This window comes from Battus philenor, unplaced genomic scaffold, assembly GCF_028537555.1.
Source record: "Battus philenor isolate CCGP_79_NKW_IND1 unplaced genomic scaffold, ilBatPhil1.0.hap1 SCAF_4, whole genome shotgun sequence".
Classification (NCBI taxonomy): Eukaryota; Metazoa; Arthropoda; class Insecta; order Lepidoptera; family Papilionidae; genus Battus; species Battus philenor.
In genome coordinates this window covers 5,952,132-5,965,521 of record NW_027181704.1, presented here as the reverse complement: position 1 = coordinate 5,965,521, position 13,390 = coordinate 5,952,132, and the positions used below count along the sequence as shown (strand labels likewise).

The window sequence follows — 13,390 nt, the reverse complement described above, 5'->3', positions numbered from 1 at the left end:
TTAATCACCACAGCTAATAATTTATGTGTATAATTATAATGAAGTTGTATTGATATGAAAATTAAAATGAAAATTATGTTTTAGCTTTTGAAAAGTTTTTGTTTTAATAGCCCTTTCAATGAAAATTATTGAGAAATGAAATATTAATGTACCAAAAAAAGCGGAATGTTCACATATTTATTCAAATTCTTATTGAAATGCAAAACATAGAAGAGCCCTAGACATTGTCATTTATGTCAATTCCAGAGCTCTTCTGCTTGTTTCCATGGATTGTTACTCGTGGGGTAAACTTTTCAACATAATGCAATAGCCCAAGCTAAGGTTTGTAAAGGAGCTGCTGAGCCGAGTTTTTCTATAAAAAAAGTTGTAGCTAAGCGCCTTCGGCGATTTATTGCTTTAAGACATAAAACCGTTTTATGTAGTTAGTAATATAAAATATCTTGAAGATAGGTAAATTTCTAAAAAAACTTTTCTTAACGCGAAAAGATCAACTCTTCAAGAAATTTAGGCCACAGAAGCAGATCCGACTTATAGGATTCAGATACACATAAAATTTTCATGTCAATACATTATCACAATAAAGCTGCATGAAACAAACTACATAAAAATATATATAAAGATAAAAACAATATATGTTAAAAAACTAAATACTTTACTATGTCAGAAATGCTATTTATCTTTAACTGATTTCTTGAATGAAGAAGTTTAATTTTATCATTAACAACGTAACATACATTTCAAATTTTCCTTGTCTTAAATATTACGTTAATGTTTTAATCTGTACAATAATTATTTGACATTGGCAGTTGATTTTAACAAGAGTGACAATAAAATAAATTAGTTATCGTGTTTTTTTTATGTTTGTATTCATGACGAATATGAAAGTATCATATTTAGTGGTTGGGGGTGGTATTGCCGGAGTGACATGCGTCGAAACTCTTGCTATCTTACACCCTGAAGAGCCCCTTGCAATAATTACTGCTTCATCATTAGTTAAAAATGTTAGTAACGTAAGTTTTTATGCAAAAACTATCGTAAAGTTTGATGTATGTGAAACTGAAGCAAGTTCGCTGTTAAAAATCCACCCTAACTTAAATATTATCTATGATTCATTAAAATATTTAGATACAAAACAAAAATTGGCCACTACTGATGGTGGCCAAACCATACAATATGAAGTAATTTGTATCTGCACAGGGGGCGTACCTAGGTTAATATCAGATTCAAATAAATGCGACAGGATCCTTGGCATCAGGGACACAGACTCTGTAAAGGAATTCCAAAAAAAACTTCAGATGGGGCGTAAAATGTTAATAGTAGGAAATGGAGGTATTGCATCAGAAATAGTACACGCTACAAAGGGAATAAAAATTGTATGGGTGATAAGAGATGATTATATTTCAGCAACTTTTGTTGACCCTGGAGCTGCAGAATTTTTTCAAAATACTATGAAATCTAAATCATCTGAAGGTAAGAAGTTTACTTCAGTTCTCAGAAGACATGCCTTTACAGAAGAAGACCAAGTAGTATCCATTAATAAAAATCTAAAATCTGCTGCACTCGGACCTGATTGGTACAGAAACCTTGAGGGTCTTAAAAATGGAAGTGAAAACCAAGAGCTTGAAATTATTTATAAAGTTGAAATTGAGTCATTTAAAGAAGTTAATAACAAAGACCACTATTTAGAAGTAAAGCTTACAAACGGAAGGATAGTACCTTGTGACTTTATTATATCAGCTACAGGTGTTGAACCTGCTGTAAATTTCTTATGGGATGTACAACCAAAAAGAGGGCATGATAGTGGATTAGCAGTAAATGAATTTCAAGAAACAACAGTCCCCAATGTTTTTGCAGCTGGAGATGTGGCATCCGCTGCTTGGCAACATGCACCACATTGGTTTCAGTTACGACTTTGGACTCAAGCTAGGCAAATGGCAGGAATGGCAGCTAGGGCAATGCATGCTAAAATTACAAAACAAGAGGTTCTTCAAGATTTCTGTTTTGAACTTTTTACTCATTGTACAACACTGTTTGGGTACAGAGTGGTTTTACTTGGAAAATATAATGGGCAAGGTTTAGGTAATGATTATGAAATACTCCTTCGCACCACTCCAGATTTAGAGTATATAAAATTTGTTCTACAAAATGGTAAACTACAAGGGGCAATATTAATTGGAGAAACTGATTTAGAGGAAATGTGTGAAAATCTTATTTTGGATCAAATTGATTTGACACCATTTGGTGATGATATACTTAATCCTGATATAGATATAGATGACTACTTTGATTAAACAGAATAACAAAACATTTTTGTACATAATGTAAATATTATTTGACTTATTATGTTTAATTACAAGTTATATATCTTCAATCATTTGTGAAACAGATAAATACAAAATATAGTATTCAAAGGCTTATAAATTATTAAGGCTTCAGATTATTATTATAAATTAACGTTATTTTCTATAAGTTAAAAATGGTTTTAGCAGCAACATTACTGCATTGATGTTAAACATTATTTTTATACCTTGCTGTTCATGCTGTTAAAATTTTGTAAATAATTCTTTTGTTTGAAAGTTGAACTAGTCATCCTGTGATATTTCTTACTTCATTAACTCTATTACTACTTACTGCTTCAGCCTTCTACTTAGTAGGCAGAATTAGATTGTTATTATTAATATTGAAACCTACCATTTGGTAGGTTTTGATATTATTCTTAATGTTGAATACTTTTGGAGGCTCTATGAAACCTTGTCAATAATGGCTAAGTCTCCTTGTGGTACCAAAATTTGCCCATGACACATTTTAAATGCCTAACATTTAATGCTTAATAAATTTGTGATAAAGAAAAAAAAACATTGAAGCTATATTATTTAATGTTGTCACATTAGACAATTATTTTGCAATCATGGTTATTTCCATATGTTAGGTCAGTTAATACAAAATAAACTTATGCAAAAAACAACAGTATGTAAGCAAAGAAGCAATTTTATTATTACTATTAGTTTGTATATTAAAATCAAGAGATCATTAGAATTGTGTGAGTTAATAAGTAAAGGATGGTTCTTGTAAATTTTATTTTTAAATTATTATATTTAGTTATTTTATCACAAAAATGTTATAAAATATTAAAAAACGATTGAATTGATGAGGAATATTGTAAAAAATCAGTGCCCGCAGTGCACCTGCTCGCTAAATAAAGGTAAAACATGTATTTGTTTTTTTCTTTCTTTAATAAAGTAAAATTATATTGAAATATGAGCACATCTAGCCGAAATTATAGCTTGCATTTGTCTGTTGAAATAAGTTTCTATTCCAAGTTTAAAGACATTTTATACCTATGGTTTGCTGAGAGGGTTACACTGATTTCATGTCATCTTAGAATGTCACATATATTCTCTATGTGCTAATCTAACAAAATTCCGACGTGTAGCATATTGATGGGACCTATTTGCCAAATGCAAAAACACAACTTTACAAGAGAGGCTTTTAAAGTTTAAATTTACTTTCACTTTAGATTAATAAAACCGTTTACGAATCTGTCCTTGTTTGCCAAGATAACTATCCTTTTCATTTATATTACAGTATTTTATACACACATTCAGCGGTTTTTTACGTCATGTTGGCCCCATGTGTTAGTTTTCATTAAAAAGACCCTAAAAAGGGCAATCTGTTATACTCGCCATTATAAATGTACTAGGCGAATTAGCATCAAGTATATATATTTTTTCCCATAAAATCAATCAATAATTGAAGTAGCTGATAGGTAATTCATTAATTAAAATATAAGCTATTTAGATATTTAAATATGTCACATCGACACATACGTTTTGCAATCTGCTAGCCCACAAATTGAGTTTAGCAAAAAACGCAATAGTTTTACTCATTTATTGAAATATATTGAATTACGTTTCAAACTACTTTTATGGACCCGTGTTAAGTCTTTTTGATATTTACATATATGTATATATATAAAAAGATCCAAAAAAATTATCGTATCTTTACTCTTTGTTTCAATATGTAGTTAAAGAAGATATTAAACTTAAAAAAATATTAAAATGTCTCTAAATGTTTTTTATTAAGCCAATCAACTCAAGATAAAATGGTATAACATTGTTCGGAATAAGCTCAGTTTCCTATTTTAAAAAAAAAAGTATTATATATATATATATATATATATATATATATATATATATATATATATAATACTTTGAAGACAGTATGCCTACTAAATTTTCGCAACTTATAAAATAAGTAGTTATTTCATTGCAAATATTTTTTTTTCTACGGTGGTACTTTGGGTACATTTGGGAAACAATATTTGTTTTATTTTGTTTCCTTAGCAAATTTTGATTATGGTCACGTAAAATTGTTTACGGGCAACATCGGTGGCTGTCCAATACTTAATTTGTATTGTTCTACTATTACAACAATTTGCTTTAGTGTAGCTGTTTGTGGGCGATAATTTTCTCTTGCATACTAATTATTATTGTTGTTAGACACATTTTGTTTTGTTTATGACAATTTTAAACTATAGTGATAGCAACAAAGTAACTTCGCATCGGAAGATTGTATAGTGACTAGTATTCTTTTTGTTGTGGTAGTTATATTGATCTCCGATTTATTTTTGTGATTAAATAAAATGCCGCTTTTGTTCAGCGTCGTTGCTAGAGGTACAGTTGTTTTGGCTAAGTATGCCACTTGCGCCGGCAATTTTACAGAGGTTACGGAACAAATACTTTCAAAGATTCCTCCCCATGATGACAAGCTCACTTACTCTCATGGAAATTATCTCTTCCATTATATTGCGGAGAATAAGTTGGTATACTTTTGCATTACTGATGACGTAAGTATTTATGTAATTTAACTACTTTTATCATCAATTACTAAAAAATTTTGAGATTATGAAAATATTACAATAATTTTTAGAAATTTCAACGTTCGAGAGCCTTTCTTTTTTTGAATGAAATTAAAAGAAGATTCACAACAGCATTTGGGGACACTGCACAAACTGCTATCCCCTATGCAATGAATGGTGAATTTGCAAGAGTACTTGCTACTGAAATGAAGCATTACAGTGAATCTAAAGACCTGGACACCATCTCTCGAGTACATGGTGAGCTAGATGAACTTAGGAACATTATGGTTAAAAATATTGGTGAGTATCACTTTAAAATTATTTTTTAAAAGTTTATTAGGTGTTTAACAATTTATACACCACTGAATGGTAAATAGGAACTTGTATCATCCCTCAGAAAAGTACCTACATTGTAAATATTACAAGGCTAACACAACTTAAGTGATAATAAAAAGAAAAATAATAATTACTAGTATATAATTGTTACCTTGAATGCAAGTCAACTATTTACAATAATAGCTATAAGAATTTTATTTTGAAGTGAAACAAAACAAATGAAACTAATTATTAATTTCTGCATATCATTGTGTAAATGTTTAAATAATTAACATTATCAGCTTTAAACATTCATAACCATTAGTTGACATGTTCTTGTAAAACAATGTTATTACAGGACATAATTTGGTGCACTGCTTATTATTTTATTGTTAATAACTAAATTGTTTGGGATGTATTATGAATTATACTATAAATACAATTCCTTAAGCATTTACATTAAAAATACAGTTAAGTATTTTTGCTTTAATGTATCAACCAAAAAAAAAATTGATTATGAAAATTAACATACAATATTTTGATTAGTACTATAGCCAAAGAATGCTTTTGCTCATTAAAACTAAAAATTTAATAAAAAAATTAAAGTGGAAGTTGCTTGATTCAGTTCTGGTTCTGATAAGAGATTTTTTTTTAAATTGTGTACATGTTGTTATCAAACCTTTATCAAAGAATTGTTTGGATTGCATAGAGTGTAAATGGTGCAATTGTGTCATTGTCCAATGTGATTAATAGCTTACAGATAGTAATTGCCTGTTTGGATTTACATCTGGTTTTCTTTCTTTTAAAATGCATTTGTTTTATAATGTGCTATATCTTAATTTACTCCTTTTTCATTCTTGGTTGTGTATATTGTATATTCGTAAAAACTTCTGTTATGTTAGCTGGGAAATATTTTTAAATTCTTGTTAAAAGAGTATCCACATAGAAGCTTATACTAATAATTCCTTCCTTTTGTTTTTAAAACATTAATGTGTTTTAAAACATTAACTTTGGGTGAGGTCTATGTCATGATGATGATGAAATAAATAAAATTTTATTGTTTAAATTGTAGTACTAATTTTGTGAAACAAATGCTAATGTAATTTTAAAGTACTTTAATTTGTGTGTTTAAATGTGTGCAAACTATGTAATCACACTAACTACACCATATATAATAGCAGATAAAGAGAAACCAATGAAGACCTTGAAGTTTCAGTAAAATACACTTACATTACTGCTCACTATATTTAACTTTAAATAGACTTATGAATATTGACTTAGGCATTTTACAGTTTAAAATAATTCTTTAAACATTAAAATGCTTAACTATTGTGTACATAGCCAAATGTACAATAGCTGTCTCTCTTCATAAAGTACAGTAATATATTTATATGTTTTTATGCCCAAAAATTATGAACATATTTTTTACATTTGATGCCGATAGCAATGTGTTTAACCTAAAATTTGCCAAAATTTGTCTATAACCCATTGCAATTTTTGTGAGTGCATAAGTGATGTCCTTTCTCTTTAAAGACTTAAAGAAGGCCGCGTGGCTTAATATATTCAAAATGTATTATTTTGAATATATAGTGAGTCTTAATTTATACTGATCACCTGTTTGTCGGTGTTCTAAGTTCCACCTTCCCAATGTTGGAGCCTTGGTATCGTTATTGAATACAGATATTATAAAGATATAAAAAGCTATTAGGTAGTAAAGCCTGCATGTAGATTGTGCTCTAGATTGTTTAACTTTCTCTTTCCTTAATTGGAACGTACATAAATTCCATCTCAGGAATTTCAATCGAAAGTAATTTTTTTTTAATAATTTACAAAAGTTTATTAATTGAACGTGTGTTTTTGATTTAAATAATATTACCAGACATTGTTATAAGTTTTTTTTTTTACAAATGGTGACACAATGGTTTAATGTTTTTGACTAATAATTTGGGAACGTCGCCGACAGGCTGGTATCGTTCATTTGTTTTCTTGACCAATCTTTACTTCCGATCTAAAAAATCTGCTCTTAGTTTAAAGAATATGTGTTCAAAAGAATTTTAATCTCAGTTATTTACACCGCAATTTGCATTTGGATCACTGAAAGTTTCGTGGAGAAACATCTCGCTCATATGACAAATCTCCACCCAGAAGCGACGCTTATCAAATGCGCACTGCAATAATCGTCGACCTCAACACTCAACCTAAATTAATATTTTGTTAAGGATTACCCTTACTCTATTTTGAATTTTTTTTCCTAATTAGCTAGTCATTTTGTGCTATGTGCTAGGTGCTAGGGCTTCTTTGCTGACGGCTATCTAGGTACTAAACATTACGTAAGCTGCTTACTTGTTTTTCTACCTTCCTCTATAAAAGAGTTTTAGCTCAATAAACATATACCGTTCAATAGGAAAGATATATACACAGCATTATTTTTAATAAATCAATTTTAAATTATGTTTATACATTTTGGTGGTAGAAGTGACTTTCCATTAGATTCATCCACTTGACGCAAATGAAAAATATTAGTTGTTATAATCTTATTTAAGTTAAAAATCATTCAAACTTGAACGTAAATATTTTTTTTTATCAAAAATACATTCCAGTTAATATTAATGAGCAGTTGCAATTACTTCGAATGTAATTTGATATTTCGCTGTAACTGGAACATTTTCATAATTAACATGGATATCTTTATCAAAATGTTAAACATTATCGGACTATTTAATTTAAAAACTCAAATGTAAAATGACCTCATTTCGTAATTAATGGTATAGAAAAGAAATAAAAAAATCTTGACTGGGAATAACACAAGTACTTTTATAGAATGAGATAGAAGCGCAGTGAATTGAAAATGTACTCTAATAAATTAGGGGGACCAGAAAGTAATGTCGCTTTCTTAAGTTAATTTCACCCGGCTACATTTTTAACAAGCTTTTATTTCTAATAAACAATATATTTGTCTTCGTTATCAACAACCTTTTGTCATCTCATATACAAATTTTCAATGCCGGAGCGGTAAAAATCAATTGGTTTATCCTTAAAATATGTCGATAGACATTACTTTCCAGCCCCACTAATAATTAACAAGTACCAAAAATTAAAAAATGTTTTTGTCGCTCTCTAAATAAATGATTAACCGAATTTGCCCTGCTCTTCTTCGATATTAAATTATTTTTAATCCATATAAAATAAAAAACCTTTATGTTCTATTATAAAATTTACATAATCTGCTTACTGTGACAGGTACAATAATACTTTAAAAATATAAGCAACAGTAATGATGACAACTGATTAGTGATACCAACTTTGATTTATATTACAGACAACATGGCGATGCGTGGCGAAAAACTTGAATTGCTGGTAGACAAGGCTGACAATTTGGCAACTAGTGTAAGTATCATGTTAGTGCACTAAATTCTTTTCAGACTTAACGGCGTAGGCGCACCTGTTTTCCAAATTTAAATACAATGGTGCATTAATTTGTATCTTTTTTTTGGCGGGGGAATGCTGCTACTTTTAAAATTAAAAAAAGTCATAGAACGCTAAAGGTTTTCACAGAAGATAGCACAGCCTTGGGAATAATATGTTCGCCTCCAGGCTATTTCAATGAAATACATTAATTGAAAAATTTCAGTATGTTATAATATATATTCTTTTAAAAAATGTACAGTCTTGTGAGTTTCTTTCACCTGTTCTTCCTAGGTCTAAGGCATTTATCTAACAAACAGATAATAGACTCATCTCGACGTCAAAAAGAGATGTTATTCATCGTATGATGAATAAAGAGTTTTTGAATTTGAATTTAGTTTTGCTGGTCACTGTTTCCTATTTTAAAATTGAATGCAGGGCGCTGAGGTCGCTTGGTCCTAACCTTGATTATGCCAGAAGGCTCTCATCGTTGAAATTTCAGTTGAATGATGTCCACTAAACATAGGCCTGCTCCATAATTAATAATCCATAAAAAATATTTTTCAACATGTATTCTATTTCTTATGACCTTAATAAGGTGGTCTTCATTCCAGGAACTTTTCAGGAACATTCCAGGAAGTTTTCGGGCCCGTTTCTTCACCTTGTTAAGGGCGTGGAGGGCTCTTGAAAATAGATGTTTTATGGGCTAAAGAGGCTATCTTCTTTAGGTCTGATTAGGATGCCCGTGAGGACCGAACTGCATTTTGATCGGTTGCTTTTGGTGAATTATTTATCATCATCATTATTCTACCCGTAGAACGTTCACTGCAAAACTGGTAGGCAGCAAACTGCTTATCTAGCTTAGTCCGAAGACCTTAAATAGGGTCTTCTGTCCACTTTTTAGGTGGACATTCCACGTTGTGCTTGCCGGTTCGTGGTCTGCACTCCTGAATCTCCACTTCCACTTGCCCACTGCCACCATAATTTGTCAATTAGCCGGGCTTTACGTTTACATTTCGTCTCTAAAGATCTCATTTCTGATTTGATCTCAAAGCGAAATCCCGAGCATTGCCCTCTTCTTGGCTTGGTGAGCGTTTGTGACCTTTACACTATATAGATACAGTAACTACGTAACGCGCGGTACATTGGTTACGGTCGGATAAATCGTGTATACATTGTCTACTTTTGAAATAGTGGTATAGAATCACCCATGTATAGCACAGAACATCAAATTTATTTTTATAATTTACACGGTTAATGGTTTTTTGTATAATTAAATGTTCTGCGCTTAACATTGAATATTTTACTTAATGTGTATCATGTATTATAAAGGAAGGAAGTCCGAGTACATCTATTTTTAACATCTTAAATTGATGACAGCCGGCTTTATTACGTAATACAATCCATTATCGTAGGGAACAAATCGTTTAATAAGGCGGCCGTTCTTTGTACACTCGCGTGCAAGCAAATTGACTCACTTGCCAAGCGCGCTTTCAAAACCGAAACTTTCAGGCCTGAAATCCTGCTTCTTCAAATAACGACGTAACGTTGACGAGCTCTGCCGTGTATTGTTAGAGGAGTGGGTGGACATTACCGACCATAAAAAATTGATACGTTCAATGGCAAACAGAATGCAATTAGTCATTAGAGCAATCGGGGTGACACAAGGTATAATTAAAGCAGTGTCGTCAATTTGGGAATGTTTGTATTGCTTTTTATATCTCATTTAAATTACTCCAATCTCTTTCGTAAACTTTCCTTTCATGCTGTTTAAAATAACTTCCGTTTTCATCATAATTGTGTCGATAGAAAGTCAAATTTTTAAACTAAAGCTTAGTAATTATGTATTATATATTATTAAATTAATTATTATAACTGTACACTTTAACATAATTTTGTAACAAAAAAACGTTTGCGTTTTCAAATATACCGGCACTGAATAAGTCGATTTATTTGCACGCGATTGTACTTAACTTTTTTGATAATTTCATTTGATTTTTTTGTCCTAATGATGTAAGGCGTAAATAAATATACAGCATTTATAACTAATAAGTATTTTTTATTTGCAGTCAGTTGCCTATCGCGGATCGGCAAGAACACTTCAACATTCCTTATTTTGGAAGAACGTCAAAATGTACGTGATACTCGGTCTCATCGTCGTCCTGGCCATATATCTCGTTGGCGCGATGGCATGCGGTGGGCTGGCGTGGAAGTCTTGCGTTGCTTAAATTGATATGTTTTATACACATTTATTAAGTTTGAAATATGGAAATTATACATGACAAGGAAAAATACATGGTTTAAAAAGAAATGAAGTAGCTATTACACGTTTAAAAGTATGGCGACATAATTACGATCACATACTTCTTTAATAATATAACATTTTATGAATATTTTTACAAGGCATCACTGTGTCGCTGTGTTTGATAAATGCTGAACATAGACCTCCATAGATTTCCAATAGGACCGGTTGGAGGTGCCTGCACCCAGCGTCTTCCGACGACCAAATTGTCTGTCCACTTTGTGGGTGGGCATCACGGTGCCCTTGCCGATCTATGGTACTCCAGAACTTCAAGGTCCCAGCGGCCAACTGTACTACGCGTCATGTGTCCTGCCCATTGTTACTTTAACAAATTGAATAATTTACATAAAGGTTTTTTTATCTATTTGTTTAAAGCTAAATGCCAATTAGTTTCCATATAATTTTATTAAGGTTTTCACAAAAGTATGAAACGCTTAAAATAAACTGAACCTATGAACAAATTCAGGCGAAAGAATCTAAAGAAGTTTTCTGTTATGTTTACTAATCATTTACAAATCATGTCGTCAGCAAATAGACGACCAGTTGGTATAGGCTTTCTTCAAAGATCGCCACAATTATAAATGACCGGCGCTGCTCGCATCCAGCTACTTTCCGCGGCCTTGACTATGGCGTCATTCCCCCTTGTGGGGGGCTTGCCCACGCCGCCTCCACCGACTTCTAGTACTAAACATACTTGTTACAAAAAGTAGTTGAACAACGATGAGTTTACAATGTTATGATGGGATTGGGGCTTATTAGCGAATTACAAATTCTTATCTTTGTTACAACGTTTCAATGTTAATACAATATATATGTAACTATTGCAAGTTGTTAATTAAATATAATTTGAACTCCTTGGCACTTCTGCTAAAGTTTAAAAATAGAAAAAGTAATTCATGAATGATTAGTGAACTTCGAGAAGGTATTTCACAGCAAATGATTCATTGTAGAATGAATATTGTTGGCTCGTTAGTCGATGGGACACTTTTAAATCAATGTATTTCATTGTTATGTAATTCTATGGTCAAATGATATATTACTGCATACACACAGAAAGTCCCTAAATACCATTTATGTATGATCCTACATCAAATAGGTATTAAACAGTATTTATCTATGTATCAATTGTATATAAAAATAATTAAGAAATATCTGGGAAACTTAATAGCATTGTCAGGTAATTTAAGTTTTGTTTCTTAATGCGTAATGCTTGTATTTTATACTATATTTTAATCCAGCGTATTATAATGGTCATACTTTAAAAGAGAAGAAAAATATTTTTTAAGTTTGTTTAAATAAATAATTTCTCACTTCCAAAGGATATATATTAGGGAGACTGGAAAGTAACGTAGTTTTCGACTTATTATACGGAAAAACCGATTGATTTTTACCCCTCCGGTTTTGAAAATTTGTGTACTAGATGGCAAAAGGTTGTTGATAACGAAGGTGAATAAATTGTTGATTAGAAATAAAAACTTGTTAAAATGTAATTCTATGAATTTAACTTAAGAAAACGACATTACTTTTCGGTTACCCTAATAATAAGCTAATTATTCCTAATAAAAATATATTATGCTATTACGAATTTCTTTATTAGATAACATACATTTACAATCATTAGAACTTAGCGTGTTTAAGTAAATTGGTATGTTTTATTTTATATATATAACTGCGTGAGAACCAATTAGTGCCGAAAAGAATTGTGCTAAACTTTGCATCTAAAGTGAAACATAGTCTAGATTATTCTAAAACATTAAGTTTAAAATCATACATATAATTTCGGGTAATAGTTTTACCGAAACTGTGGTACCGCGTCTTAGGAAAGTGCGGTAGGGTGAGAGACGAAAAAAATGGACATTAGCGCCGCCGCTGCGAGTGTTGACAGTGGACTGACGAAACTATGTGGTTTATACTTTCCCTGGTTTTCAAAGTTTCGGTAGCACTATAGTACATATATAAAACCACGCTAAATTATTTTGAACTCATTTTTACAGTTTGACAAATTAAAAAAAAATATGTTACATTTTTATAATTTACGTGTACGATCATAGCTAAGATTATATGAGGTTGGAATTGTTAAGAAATAAATTTTATGACCTATTTCAGTAAAGCGATCATCATACGAATGTACTTTAATTGAAATTTTTGATTTTTAATTATTTGATTACTACAATTGAAATGTAATAATTGCAATAAATAATTTCATTATGTCACTGCTGCAATATCTAATTTTTAAAAGATGTGTTTCTTTAATTTTATTTACTCATAAAGCCGATTATAATTAAGACTTTAAAAAGTATTGTGATATCATTATATATTGTAAGTATAATAATAATAATTTGTTTACTATTTGAGAAACTATGTTATAATAAATTATATAATTAAAGAAGTTTTGTTTTATTATATTTCAACCCAGTTTACATTGGCCATTTGAAACGTTGGATTTTATAAAATATTATTAATAAAAAAAAACAGTCCTAGTTTAAAATACAGTTTGAACTAGGAAGTGA

The 13,390-nt window shown here is 30.6% G+C and overlaps 2 protein-coding genes across 2 annotated transcripts; both read left to right on the top strand.

Annotated features, from left to right (window-relative positions):
• Positions 1-869: 869 nt before the first annotated feature.
• Positions 870-3,214, top strand: Pyroxd1 (pyridine nucleotide-disulfide oxidoreductase domain 1). The gene has a single exon (XM_068771723.1). It carries the CDS (start codon positions 870-872, stop codon positions 2,289-2,291), a length of 1,422 nt encoding a protein of 473 aa, XP_068627824.1. The 3' UTR covers positions 2,292-3,214.
• A 1,195-nt stretch (positions 3,215-4,409) lies between these two features.
• On the top strand, positions 4,410-13,179 carry Vamp7 (Vesicle-associated membrane protein 7). The gene is made up of 4 exons (XM_068771539.1): positions 4,410-4,846; positions 4,930-5,158; positions 8,493-8,560; positions 10,648-13,179. The coding sequence occupies exons 1-4, from the start codon at positions 4,643-4,645 to the stop codon at positions 10,804-10,806; spliced, it is 660 nt and encodes a 219-aa protein (XP_068627640.1). The 5' UTR covers positions 4,410-4,642; the 3' UTR covers positions 10,807-13,179.
• Positions 13,180-13,390: the final 211 nt, after the last annotated feature.

Coding starts and splice junctions, on each gene's coding strand:
- Vamp7 (XM_068771539.1), top strand. CDS start 4,643: ATGCCGCTTTTGTTCAGCGTCGTTGCTAGAGGTACAGTTGTTTTGGCT. Junction 4,847..4,929: donor ACTTTTGCATTACTGATGAC/GTAAGTATTTAT, acceptor AATAATTTTTAG/AAATTTCAACGTTCGAGAGC. Junction 5,159..8,492: donor CATTATGGTTAAAAATATTG/GTGAGTATCACT, acceptor TTTATATTACAG/ACAACATGGCGATGCGTGGC.
- Pyroxd1 (XM_068771723.1), top strand. CDS start 870: ATGACGAATATGAAAGTATCATATTTAGTGGTTGGGGGTGGTATTGCC.